The sequence below is a fragment of the Seriola lalandi genome, unplaced genomic scaffold (assembly GCF_002814215.2).
Source record: "Seriola lalandi dorsalis isolate HSWRI2012SDOR001 ecotype SW California unplaced genomic scaffold, Sedor1 jcf7180002054671, whole genome shotgun sequence".
Taxonomy (NCBI): domain Eukaryota; kingdom Metazoa; phylum Chordata; class Actinopteri; order Carangiformes; family Carangidae; genus Seriola; species Seriola lalandi.
In genome coordinates, this window is record NW_019525224.1 from 716,845 (window position 1) to 730,910 (window position 14,066).

Sequence of the window (14,066 nt, forward strand, 5' to 3'; positions counted from 1 at the left end):
TAAAAACGTCAAAAGTCATAGTATAGTAATGCAAAAAAATGTCAAACGTCACAGTATAGTAAGGCAATAAAAAAAAGGTCAATGTAGTAAGGCATACTATAGTAAGGGGTCAAAAAACGTCATAGTATAATAAGGCCATTCTTTAGTGAGGTATAAAAATATCAATGTATAGAGAGCCATGAAAACTTCATACGTTTAAGGGGGTAAAAATGTGAAAAAAAAGTCATAATATAGTAAGGCATAAAAACGTCATATTATAATAAGGCATAAAAACATAGTAAAAGATAAAAACATCAAAAAACGTCATAGTATAGTCAGGCATGAAAACGTCATAGTATAATAAGGCATAATAACGTCAAAAAATGTAATTATATTAAAGGATAAAACCGTCATAGTACAGTAAGGCATAAAACCATCATGGTATAATAAGGCATAAAAACCTCAGAAAACGTCATAGTATAGTAAGGCATAAAAACCTCAAACGTCATAGTGTAGTAAGGCATAAAAACGTAATGCTATAGTCAGGGATAAAAAACTTCAAAAAACGTCATAGTATAGCAAGGCATAAAATTTCAAAAAATCATACTATATTAAGGCATAAAAACATCATGCTATAGTAAGGCATAAAAAACGTCAAAAAACGTCATAGTATAGCAAGGCATAAAATTAAAAAAAATCTCATACTATAGTAAGGCATAAAAACGTCATAGTATAATAAGGCATAAAAACGTCAAAAAACGTCATATTACAGTAAGGCATAAAATCATAATTGTATAATAAGGCATAAAATCATCATGGTATAATAAGGCATAAATACCTCAGAAAACGTCATAGTGTAGTAAGGCATAAAAGCGCCATAGTATAGTAAGGCATAAAAACGTCAAAACATGTCATAGTAAGGCATAAAAACGTCATGCTATAGTAAGGGTTAAAAAAACGTCAAAAAATGTCAAAGTATGGTATGGCATAAAATTTCAAAAAACGTCATACTATAGTAAGGCATAAAAAGATCATAGTATAATAAGGCATAAAAACGTCAAAAAATGTCCTATTATATTAGGGAATAAAAACGCAAGAAAAAGTCATAGTATAGTAAGGCATAAAAACGTCAAAAAATGTCATATTATATTAAAGGATAAAAACGTCAAGAAACGTCACAGTACAGTAAGGCATAAAACCATCATGGTATAATAAGGCATAAAAACCTCAGAAAACGTCATAGTATAGTAAGGCATAAAAACCTCAAACGTCATAGTGTAGTAAGGCATAAAAACGTAATGCTATAGTCAGGGATAAAAAACTTCAAAAAACGTCATAGTATAGCAAGGCATAAAATTTCAAAAAATCATACTATAGTAAGGCATAAAAACATCATAGTATAATAAGGCATAAAAACCTCAGAAAACGGCATAGTGTAGTAAGGCATAAAAACGTCATGCTATAGTAAGGCATAAAAAACGTCAAGAAACGTCATATTACAGTAAGGCATAAAATCATCATGGTATAATAAGGCATAAAATCATCATGGTATAATAAGGCATAAATACCTCAGAAAACGTCATAGTGTAGTAAGGCATAAAAACGCCATACTATATTAAGGGATGAAAAACGTCAAAAAACGTCATAGTATAATAAGGTATAAAAACGTCAAAAAATGTCATATTATATTACTGGATAAAAACGCAAGAAAAAGTCATAGTATAGTAAGGCATAAAAATGTCATAGTATAATAAGGCATAAAAACGTCAAAAAACGTCATATTACAGTAAGGCATAAAATCATCATGGTATAATAAGGCATAAAATCATCATGGTATAATAAGGCATAAATACCTCTGAAAACGTCATAGTGTAGTAAGGCATAAAAACGCCATACTATATTAAGGGATGAAAAACGTCAAAAAATGTCATAGTATAGTAAGGCATAAAAACGTCAAAACATGTCATAGTAAGGCATAAAAACGTCATGCTATAGTAAAGGTTAAAAAAACGTCAAAAAATGTCAAAGTATAGTATGGCACAAAATTTCAAAAAACGTCATACTATAGTAAGGCATAAAAAAATCATAGTATAATAAGGCATAAAAACGTCAAAAAATGTCCTATTATATTAGGGAATAAAAACGCAAGAAAAAGTCATAGTATAGTAAGGCATAAAAACCTCAGAAAACTACATAGTGTAGTAAGGCATAAAATTTCAAAAAACATCAGAGTATAGTAAGGCATAAAACCATCATAGTACAGTAAGGCATAAAAACGCCATACTATAGTAAGGGATAAAAAACGTCAAAAAACGTCATAGTATAATAAGGTATAAAAACGTCAAAAAATGTCATATTATATTACGGGATAAAAATGCAAGAAAAAGTCATAGTATAGTAAGGCATAAAAACCTCAGAAAACGACATAGTGTAGTAAGGCATAAAATTTCAAAAAACATCGGAGTATAGTAAGGCATAAAACCATCATAGTACAGTAAGGCATAAAAACCTCAGAAAACGACATTGTGTAGTAAGGCATAAAAACATCATGCTATAGTAAGGGATAAAAAATGTCAAAAAATGTCATGGCATAAAATTTCAAAAAACGTAATACTATAGTAAGGCATAAAAACATCATAGTATAATAAGACATAAAAATGTCAAAAAATGTCATAGTATAATAAGGCATAAAAACGTCAAAAAATTTCATATTATATTACAGGATAAAAACGCAAGAAAAAGTAATATTATAGTAAGGCATAAAAACCTCAGAAAACGACATAGTGTAGTAAGGCATAAAATTAAAAAATAAAATCAGAGTATAGTAAGGCATAAAACCATCATAGTACAGTAAGGCATAAAAACGCCATGCTATAGTAAGGGATAAAAAACGTCAAAAACGTCATAGTATAATAAGGCATAAAAACGTCAAAAAATGTCATATTATATTAAAGGATAAAAACATCAAGAAACGTCACAGTACAGTAAGGCATAAAACCATCATGGTATAATAAGGCATAAAAACCTCAGAAAACGTCATAGTATAGTATGGCACAAAACGTTATAGTGTAGTAAGGCATAAAAACGTCAAAAAACGTTATAGTGTAGTATGGGATAAAATTATTAAAAAATGTCAAGGTGTGTTATATCATAAACTGTCTTACTATATAACACTAGCATAGGTAGAAGAGTTAAACTACACTCAGGAAGGTGCTGGGACTGGGATTCGAACTCAGAATCTTCTGAGCGTAAGGCAACAGCTTTAACCACTGCACCAACTACCTAGGCATAAAAATTTGATACCATAGTAGGGATAAAAAATATCAAAAAACGTTATAGTATAATAAGGCATAAAAACGTCAAAAAACGTCATATTATAGTAAGGCATAAAAACGTCATAGTATGATAAGGCATAAAAATGTCATGGTATGATAAGGCATAAAAATTTCAGAAAATGTCATAGTGTAGTAAGGCATAAAAACGTCATGCTATTATAAGGGATAAAAAATATCAAAAAAAGTCATAGTATAGTATGGCATGAAATTTCAAAAAAACATCATAGTATAGTATGGCATAAAACATCATAGTATAGTGAGGCATAAAAACGTCAAAAAACATCATAGTATAGTAAGGGATAAAAGTATTAAAAAACGTCATAGTATAGTATGGCATAAAACATCATAGTATAGTAAGGCATAAAACCATCATGGTATAATAAGGCATAAAAACCTCAGAAAACGTCATAGTGTAGTAAGGCATAAAAACACCATGCTATAGTAAGGAATAAAAAATATCAAAAAACATCATAGTATAGTATGGCATAAAACGTCATAGTATAGTAAGGAATAAAAACGTCAAAAAACATCATGGTATATTAAGGGATAAAAGTATTAAAAAACGTCATAGTATAGTATGGCATAAAACGTCATAGTATAGTAAGGCATAAAATTTCAAAAAAACATCATAGTATAGTATGGCATGAAATGTCATACTATAATAAGGCATAAAAATGTCAAAAAACATCATAGTATAATAAGGTATAAAAACCTCAGAAAACGTCTTAGTGTAGTCAGGTATAAAAACCTAGGAAAAAGTCATACTATAGTTAGGCATGAAAACCTCAAAAAACGTCATAGTGTAGTAATGCATAAAGACGCCATGCTATAGTAAGAGATAAAAAACATCAAAAAACACCATAGTATAGTAAGACATAAAAACGTCATAGTATAATAAGGCATAAAAAGTTATAGATTAAAACGGCATAAGAAGTCATAGGTTAGAATGGCATAAAAAGTCATAGATTAGAACGGCGTAAAAAAGAAGAAGTCAAACAAGGTCTTAATATAGTAAGGCATAAAAATGTCATAGTATAGTAAGGCATAAAAAAATCACACTTTAGAAACTCATAAAAAGTCATAGTATAGTAAGGCATAAAAAAATCACACTTTAGAAACTCATAAAAAGTCATAGTATAGTAAGTCTTAAAAAAAGTCATGGTATAATGAGTCATTAAAAGTCATAGTATGGTAAGGCGTAAAAACGTCATAGTATGGCATGAAGACATCATAGTATAGTGAGGCATTAAAAGTTATAGATTAGGAAAGCATAAAAAGTCATAGTATAGTAAGGCATAAAATGTCATATTATAGTAAGGAATAAAAAGTCATAGTATAGTAAGGCATAAAATGTCATATTATAGTAAGGAATAAAAAGTCATAGTATAGTAAGGCATAAAAATGTCATAGTATAATAAGGCATGAAAACATCAGAAAACGTCATAGTGTAGTAACGCATAAAAACGCCATGCTATAGTAAGGGATAAAAAACATTAAAAAACGACATAGTATAGTAAGACATAAAATTTCAAAAAACGTCATACTATAGTAAGGCATAAAAAAATCACACTTAAGAAACTTATAAAAAGTCATAGTATTGCAAGTTTTAAAAAAAGTCATAGTATAGTAAGTCTTAAAAAAAGTCATAGTATAATGAGTCATTAAAAGTCATAGTATGGTAAGGCATAAAAAGTCATTATAGAGTAAGGCATAAAAACGTCATAGTAAGGCATAAAGACATCATAGTACAGTGAGGCATTAAAATTTATAAATTAGGAAAGCATAAAATGTCATAGTATAGAAAGTATTACAAAAAGTAATAGTCTTGTATGGAATGAAAAAGTCACAGTATAGTAAGGCATAAAATGTCATATTATAGTAAGGAATAAAAAGTCATAGTATAGTAAGGAATAAAATGTCATATTATAGTAAGGAATAAAAAGTCATAGTATAGTAAGGCATAAAATGTCATATTATAGTAAGGAATAAATAGTCATAGTATAGTTAGGAATAAAATGTCATATTATAGTAAGGCATAAAAAGTCATAGTATAGTAAGGCATAAAAATCATAGTACAGTAAGATATGAAAAGTAACTCTAACCTCCTGCTTATCCTGCTGCCACTACAACCCGAGCCCAGATAAGTGGAAGATAATGGATGGATGGATGGATGGATGGATGAAAGATGAACCTGTTTCCTAATTTGCTGCCCCCTTTACTAAAAACTAATTCATTCATGGTGACATTTTCATGGATTTCTTGACATAAATTAAACTCATAGGGCATATATCCACCATTTTATGTTAACTCCTGTTTGCAACCTGACTGCTAGCATACAGAAGACAGAAGCAAGGGTCAGCTCGCTAGTTAATACTAGCTAACATGGATAAATAACATAATTTCTTCTGGTGATGTTAGGTACCATTCTCACATGATGTGAGCCTTCATATAACCCCTGCCCTTTCAATCAAATGCTAGCATGCCTAAATTGGTTGTCTTGGAGACATAACCTTTGGAGGGCACATTGGAATGATCTCATATGACTTCACTCCAAACAAGTTTACTTAAATATTGGTAGGGGTAATTTCCGTCCTCCCGAAATATTGGTAGGGACATGTCCCTGCTATCCATATGCAAACCCACGCCCTTGTAATGGACCACAAAATGCTGTGATTCTCAGCCCTGCTGTTTAAATTTGATGATTTGATTGAGGCACCATGGCTCATTTCTAAATTACTGCCACAATGTTAGCAATCATTTCCTCCATGGGAACCCAATCCACTGGTCCATGAAGTCAACAGGAACTGATTGGACCAGAGCAAAGTATGAGGCAGAGGACAAAATGTGTGTGAGGCAGTAGCCCGATCACCAAGGGGTTCAGTGGCTTCTGAAAAAAAGTTAATTGCCTGAATCAGACCATGTCTACGCTGTGTGGATAATTCATTTAAGAGCAATTGTAGAGTGAACGGGGAACATGGAGAATTCTAAAAACGCTGATGCATAATTGTGAACCTTTGCAGGTGATTAATTTCCCTTTGTGTGAAACTTAATACTTTTATTCGGATACATGTCAAAGAGAAACTGTAATTTTTACATAACATTTTTCCAACATTCATTTATGGTTGTATGGTTTGCTAGTTATGCTGCAGATGCATTGCCAGAGTTTTAATTAGCAAGCAGTATGTGGAGTAGATAACACAGGACATGTTCAAACAATGGTCTAACTAACAGCAGCATAATCCTTCACATTTCATTGCAATGGAGTAATATTTCATAGTGGTATTTTCAGGGACTGAGTTCTTCCTCATTTTTTCCAAGGTGTTGGCAACTGCTGTTGTGTAGGGGTGACGTTCAAAAGACAGTGCTCTGTCTCCTTCGGCTCTTCCTGTCATCACTTTTTCAGTGCGTCAATATACGATCACAGAGTACAGGCATCGTCATTGATAACTCTATGTTGCTGCTGTCAGACAACAGCACACACATAAAATTTTACTTAGAGTTGCAGTGAAGATGCAGCAGCATGAATTATAGCCTTTCCAAATGACAGCATTCAACATATAGTAAATCACTATTTTTGTCATGATCAACAGAGGAACCAAAATGCAGGACACTGACTTAGAGTTCAAATTAATTAGAGTGAGTTCATTACTTAAACTAAGAAGGCATATGTTGAGGGGAGAGTGAGGGTTTTGGGCGAGGAGAAGAGGGGAGTGGCCAACAGGTTGGGATAGGGCAGTGTGGAGAGTGGGGGCTGTCTTGGTTGGAAAGGGCTGGTGAGCGGGCAGCAAGAGGAGGTCTGTGAGGCTGGAGACTGGCAAGGCGAAGCAGGCTGTCTGGAGCATGGCACCCTGAATAATGAACGCGCAGGCTGGCAGGCAGTGGTCCTGAACACAAGGAAACAAAGGTTAGCACAAGGAAGAGACACTGGAGCAAAACTTTGAATTTAAATTCCAAGCAGATGGAACGTGAGCTACCAGACTGGTGAAACAACAATTTGGCGTATAGTTGCTGTAGGACTGGGGAGTATATACTCGATGCCTGGGCTCGATGAACTACAGGTGTGCTGGCTGATTGGCAAACAGGTGACTGAGAGAGGGACAGAGAGAGAAGTACCATGCCCCAGATACAAACAGACACAGAAACAAACAAGGGAAGACAGAAAACATGGGGAAAGGGAAAACACCATAAACACAAGGGAAAAAACAAGTCACAGCCTAGACCATGACAATTTACTAAAGTACTCATCACAGCAGTGACAGTAAGAAACCCTGTTTACAACAGATTATGTCTATTTGCAGTTAGTCACCAATAAGGAATTACACTTAACTGCAAAGGTTCAGTGCCAATGCAAGACATAATGTGGTTTTAATGTGGAGCAATGAAAAAGGTTTAGTTTTTTGTTATTTAACAATAACTAAATATTTAACAATAACAATAATAGTTTAATTGTCTAACGTTAAAGCTGCTTTAAGAGCCACATGTGGCAGGAAATGTTTTACAGATTTACCCAGTAAGAGCATAATATCTGGACATCATTACAGAACACATGTTAATATATTTTGGTAACACAAAATAGTTGTATACATGGGATTATTAGAAATATAAGGCAATGATAATATCTTTGTGTAACATCTGACAATTTTACGTCAATTGCCAGCGTTGAGTGCCAACTGAGGAAGTAATATGCTCTATGAGTAGCAAGGTGAAAAACAAGATTAGGAGGTGGTGGTGGTGGTGGTATTATATCTGACCTTCATAGAACAAAGTTTGACTTCTCCTTTCACAATAATCACAATCTTTCTCTGACCTTGACCATAGTGTAGTAGCAGTGCCCAGATTATTGACACTGAATGTAATCTAGAGAAAAGGTTTTTCATAATTGTTCAACACAGATGTTCTGGTGAGAGGGTTACTTTAACCTGGCAGGGTTTGTAAAACTAGACTGACCTCCCATGAAAAACAAAAGTATTAGTCATTTTAGCAAATGCCCCAACTCCACCTGCTGTGTGTTAATGTTAAAGTGACAAAGCTCTCCAGCAGCAGGAATTATAAACAGGGCAAGGGACTCGGTGACACTTTTATCCAAAGCGAATTACAAGTGAGGGTTATAGAAGTCTGACTTTAACACAGGAGATGGTTCGATTTCTGTTTCCTACTGATAGGCAATGTTTTTTTTAATGAGACTGGTTGAGCTGGGAATGTGAGGTCCTCTCTCTTACTTTGTTCCTGCCACAGCTACTAATCTACAAGTGTAATGCAAGGACTTTATTTTGTAATTTCCCACCATAGTGATTTTACAGCTAATAAGAGAGGAAATTCATCCCTGGGTGCCGTTAATCTCCAAGCAAATTCCTTTAATTGTAATGCAAATTGACTTTACTTGAACATTACTGTAAATCCTCACTAAATGGCACTAATTCTGTTAGATGATCTACATACTTAGACACAGGGAGAGCTGCGATTAAATGTCACTTCTACCAAGAATTTTAAAGTGCTACAATCGTTTCAGACCTATACATGTTAATGGACAGACACTTTCAGCTTTCACAGGATGTTTCTCTTCTCATTTTGCTTATAGAAAATGAAAGTATAGTTTAGTATGCAGTGTATTATCAGGACTATGCTGTATTCGAGATATGACTCGATGAAATAGTTTTTTTCACTCTCACAGGATTTGATTTTCTCAAATGAGTATGAGGGAGCTGCCGGAACCAAGCTTGTGGATAATAACATATGATTGTTCAGTTCCTACATCAGAAGAAAAAGAGAGGGGGAGACTAAAGCATACATATTAACGTAAGAGCAGAGGGACAGAGACCTGCGGCGAGAAGAGAACAAAATCTGTCACAGAGGGTGGTGAAGTCTTTTCACTGAAATCCAGCATCCCTTATTGTTGCTATTAAATTACTCCTATTACATCAGTACTACTGAAGGTTCAAAGTCCATAAATTTGCACATAAATTAGCCCCTAATGTGTTCCTGTGACCACCCAAACACCCACAGAGTTGCATCAGTGTAAATCTGTCCAGGTAGTGTATGTACTAAGTCTATCCGTTGCTCCTCATAGTTATCAGGAGGAAAATCACAGGCATCCACCTGCAAAGCGACAGAATGAGCCCAACAGTGAAAACAAATTGGTACTCTGGGGAGCTCTGATACCTCCTCTTTGCTACCTGGTTTGGTGGGGACGACATAATACAATACTTCAGATGCACCGATAGAGGTTAGTCCCACAGAGGCGTGTGTGTGTAGGTGTGTTGGAAGTACAAACAATAAGAAAATTATGTATGTTTACAATGAGCAGCTCAGCATCCACCCAAAGTTATGTCTGTATTTGTGTGGTTAAAACACACAAAGGTCAGGCTGATATGTATCGTATTATTAATATGAATCCTCATGTTAGCACTGTACAACATGAGTAAATCATCTTAGTTATATTCCTTATTGATTTCATGGGTTGTTCTCTACTTGTTATTCATTATCCCTTGGGGCCACTGAATGGCATTATACACTGTATGGTGCGTTAAAATATCCAGACAGATGTGCTGCATTCATGAGCAGCTCCCATCCCCAACAGCCATTTATTTTTCACTCTCTTGTTTGTACAACAAAGCCTCAGACTGTGAAGTTAACCAACCTGCAGAGTAGACACATCTCAAGGCACAGCACAATACTGATATGACTTACACTTAAATCAACATGTGATATAAAAAAAAAAAAAAATAGACCATAGGGCTGGAAATGGGTCCCAGAGGACCTGGAGCTGCAGCTAATATGTCATGTTGCCAAATCTTCTTAAATCCCAACAATGTAAAGTAGATTAATGATAAATCCTCTGAGGCACCACATTATTAGCCGACAAAGAGAAATAGTTGAATGCCTGAAGGCCATAAAAAAGAAACAAAAGCAAAATGAACTTTGGCTGTTTTACATAAACATGGTGCTTGAGGAGAATACAACATGGAATATTCTCAGTCTCTCTGTGACCTTACTTTATCAGTGGCTAGTAAACACTGGGAATCACCTGAACAGAGCATTTTCCTTAGGTTTACAAAAGGTTTGTTTATGAATTTAGTTTTTCTCTATAGTCATTCTGTTTTTTTAATTATGTTTTTAATATATGTTGGGTTATCATACGAAGGCAGATGCTGTGTTGTTAGCATCATACACTGACATCCACCACCTCCATTTATCTTATACTGCCTCATTTGCAAATGAAGACCTCCTGTTTAACACCTTTCTGTGCATAAGACAACATAGAAAATGAGAGAGTGGTGTGTTAGTGACCTTGAAATATATGAATAACAAACTGAGAGGAGTAGGAACTATTTAATAAAAGCCTTTAAACAGTGTTTTGTGTACTTGGCAAAATGGATATTTGACTTGGAGAGGCTATTAAGAGCAATATTTACAGCACATTAGCTGTGCACCTGTGCATGTAATAAAGGAGGCTGTTCTTTCTTAGTGGTCTTTGTAGCTTCAATCTCTGACACTTTTAGATGTCCGGCTAATGAGGATAGGGATGCTTAATGAGGTAAAGATCTGCCTATTCTATGTGCACAGGCTAAACACACAAGCTAAACACATTAAGGTTATACAGAGAAAAAAACACCTCCAGACCTCCAAAAACAAAAGGATTGATTTATTCTATTTATAAACAAGTTAAAAGAATTGTTTGACATTGTGGGAATTGCCTTTATTTGCTTTCTTGTCAAGAGCTAGACAAGATTGATACCACTGTCATGTTTGTGTGCTGTGGAGCCACACCTGGGAGATGGTTAGCTTAGCTTTGTAAGACTATAAGCAGGGTAACGGCTAGAATGAGAAATTTTCACAGCACATAACTTCTTGCAAAAAAAACAAATTGTCTTTTTTTGTGTACAGTTTAAGCAAAAGATATAACAGGCTAAGCTAAGCTAAGCTTATTGTCTCCTATTAAAACAGGCAAACTGGGGAGTGGTATCAGTCTTCTTATCTAATACTCAGAAAGAATGGACATAACTTTTTTTCCCCAGTGTCTATCTGTTCCTTTGAGGTGTTATGCCCTCATATTTTAGTAGAAGCTTCTCTTCCAGTATATTTATAAATATAACAAAACAGTGAGGGAGCAGTGACTGTACAGTAGGGGGCATGGCTTCGTGGCTACATAGCGTGTGACGTGGAGGATCATGGGGCATGGGGAAGACTGATGTACCACCTCTCTCTGTGTTGCATGGACAGAGATGTAGAGCTGGTATTCAGAGCTAACCAGCTACAAGAAACTTCTGTCAGAGTCTCTGTTTTTCTCCTGGAAAGACAGGGAGTCCAGCAGAGCCTTCATAGTCACTAGAAGCACATTTATTGCCCTTTGAGAGAGTGCACCTGTGTTGTAGCTGAACTACCATGAGATGCTCTTCGATGTGTGTGTCTGTGGGAGAGTGTCCCATATTTGTGTTTATTGCCAATACAGAGGATTATTCCTCTCTATTGTTCATGCCTAAAAATATCTGTTACAAAGGTTTCAGACTAGGAGACAGTTTATATAATTTAAGAATATCCATGGTCATTGATAGTAAACCAGTTGGCCAATGTTCAGATTCAAAAGATAAATAATCCCAGTGTCTAACTGTGATGTAATGAAATGTAATTGCAGAGAGGAACCATGTGTCTACATTGTGCTTTGTGGAAGGAAAGACCTTGAGAATGAAGGAAAAAAAAAGCTTCTTATTGCAGACTTAATCAAAACACATTACAGATAAAAGCCGGAGGAAGGTACCCTCATCTCTGCACAGATCAAGGTCGATGTTGGCTCCTTCTCTCTTTTCGCCTCTTTCATCTAGAGCGTGTGGTACAGCTTGACATGAATATCCATGCCCTTGGGAAGGGCACCCCTGCTGTGTCAGTACAGATAATTTACTTGGGATTATATTTAAAGAACATATCTACAGACAAATTAGAGTTGAGAGTAGAGAGTTATTTCCCTTTGTATTTGACTTTATTTTGCACAAAAACAATTTATCCAAGAGTTGTTGAGACACAACACAACATTTTGTTTACAATGTATATTTTATGGGATAACCGTGGCTGGCCATGAAGGATGCTATATCATTCCTGCTGAGGCACAACCACAGTGATAATGGTTTGAGTGCAAAAATTTGAACTTGCCTATTATGCATGTGTGGTAGGACTGGCACTGGTTGCTGTTCAGGATCAGGGTGACATCTCCAGCAGACTGTGACAGGTGATGCAACATCGTCAGAGTAATGAGTGAGGGAAAATAACATTTGATGAATGGAGGAGAGAAAAAAGAGACCCTTTAGGCCTGGTTGAATATATTGCTACTGTAATCACCACCAATATCTGCCAATGGCCCATTCAACGTTTGTCACAGGTTCAGGGCGTTACTTAACCTTGCTAAGCCTAAGTAGAATGAGAGTGAAAATGATAATTGAGTGGCAATTACAGATGAGGATCTTGTGTTAATAGGTGCTAAATGATCATCTAGGAGGGAATAAATGAGTCTGAATGGCTGAGTGGGAAATGGCAGATGGAGGATATTAGTATCATTATTATTGGATAGTATGGTTGCTATTGGTATTTTCAGAATGAAAGTTACAGGTTATGGCTGTACAGAAGGGAGCCTCTATACTGGCTAAACTATAAAACAGCCACTCTTCTAATTAGGAAGCAAAATTAAAATGCTCAACCAATAGATGGTTTTGTTTTGAAGCCAAAAAGAGACAGACAAGTCACCAAGCCTTTCTACTATGGAACATATTTTCACATAAAGTTTGTTTATCAATGTTGTAGCCACTTTGTTAACCATCAAACATCTCTCAGCAGCTATTTACCCATGAGCATCTGATATGAAACACAAGAATGACACATGAATCAGTTGAGCCCAAACTGATGAGCATATGGAAATAAATGCCAATGCATCACAGAGTGTTCCTCATGGAGGTAAAGCTTGTGCATGAACTAGAAACTGCTGTAATGTTGTGTATCATCAATGGTGTAATGTAAACTGTACCCATCATTTCCCTGCTGACAATCCAGTATAGGTTAAGAAGCAGTTACTTTTGAGTGCTTGCATAGGTGCAGATGTTCACAGATGTTTGCAGGTGTATTCACAGCAGCATGCATCAGCGTGCCTCTTGTGTGTTCGGGAGTTAAAAGGGGGCTTGGAGGGAGAGATGTGAGGCAAAGATACTGTCACGTGAAAGGGCACAGATGAATGTTGTTCTAAAAAGGTTGGACTAGATGATTTGACCAGTTTATCAACATGATCAGCAGTTGGAGCTGTAGCAAAATTTGTCAATCTGAACATAGAGACATGATAAACATATTTTTAGATTCAGTGTGACTTACACTTTCAGAGGATATCATTATCTCTTATGCCATTGCAAATGAATGTCCATAAATTTGCCTAGAAGTCTTAGAAAAAAGACACTTCTTATAACTCCAGAACTTCCCTGAGAATCGTTCCATTTCTAAGTTTTCTGAAGTATCAAAGTAATCCAGTGATAGTTGACTCCAAATCCACAAGTACCTGGCATGCAGGGACTGCCAATATCTAATTTGGCATATTTTCAATGGTGTCATTTGCCAAAATGAAAACAAATATAGGCTAAAAAAACAAGCTCAAGTTGCAGCCCACAGCTAAATCACTGACTCCATGGAAACATTATACTTCCTATTTCCATCCCACAAAGCTCTTAAATTATTGCAGCTGAAGCTCCAAAACTTGGAACATGATTATTCCCCAAAGTGGGG

General features: G+C 35.3%; 1 protein-coding gene and 2 non-coding genes across 3 annotated transcripts in view; all 3 read right to left on the reverse strand.

Moving 5' to 3' along the window:
* Window positions 1-516: 516 nt before the first annotated feature.
* Window positions 517-589, reverse strand: LOC147818252 (small nucleolar RNA SNORD36). Its single transcript, XR_015438155.1, has one exon. It is a non-coding gene; the product is annotated as a small nucleolar RNA SNORD36 (small nucleolar RNA).
* Window positions 590-1,281: 692 nt separating this feature from the next.
* LOC147818253 (small nucleolar RNA SNORD36) lies at window positions 1,282-1,354 on the reverse strand. Its single transcript, XR_015438156.1, has one exon. It is a non-coding gene; the product is annotated as a small nucleolar RNA SNORD36 (small nucleolar RNA).
* A 4,988-nt stretch (window positions 1,355-6,342) lies between these two features.
* The window catches only part of cdh13 (cadherin 13, H-cadherin (heart)), a 310,913-nt gene continuing 303,189 nt past the window's right edge, over window positions 6,343-14,066 (reverse strand). Inside the window, exons 15-16 of the mRNA XM_087177984.1 lie at window positions 7,289-7,400; window positions 6,343-7,198 (exon numbers count right to left, since the gene is read on the reverse strand). Coding sequence (XP_087034110.1) covers window positions 6,964-7,198; window positions 7,289-7,400 — 347 coding nt within the window. The 3' untranslated portion in view covers window positions 6,343-6,963. The remainder of the gene's footprint in view (window positions 7,199-7,288; window positions 7,401-14,066) is intronic.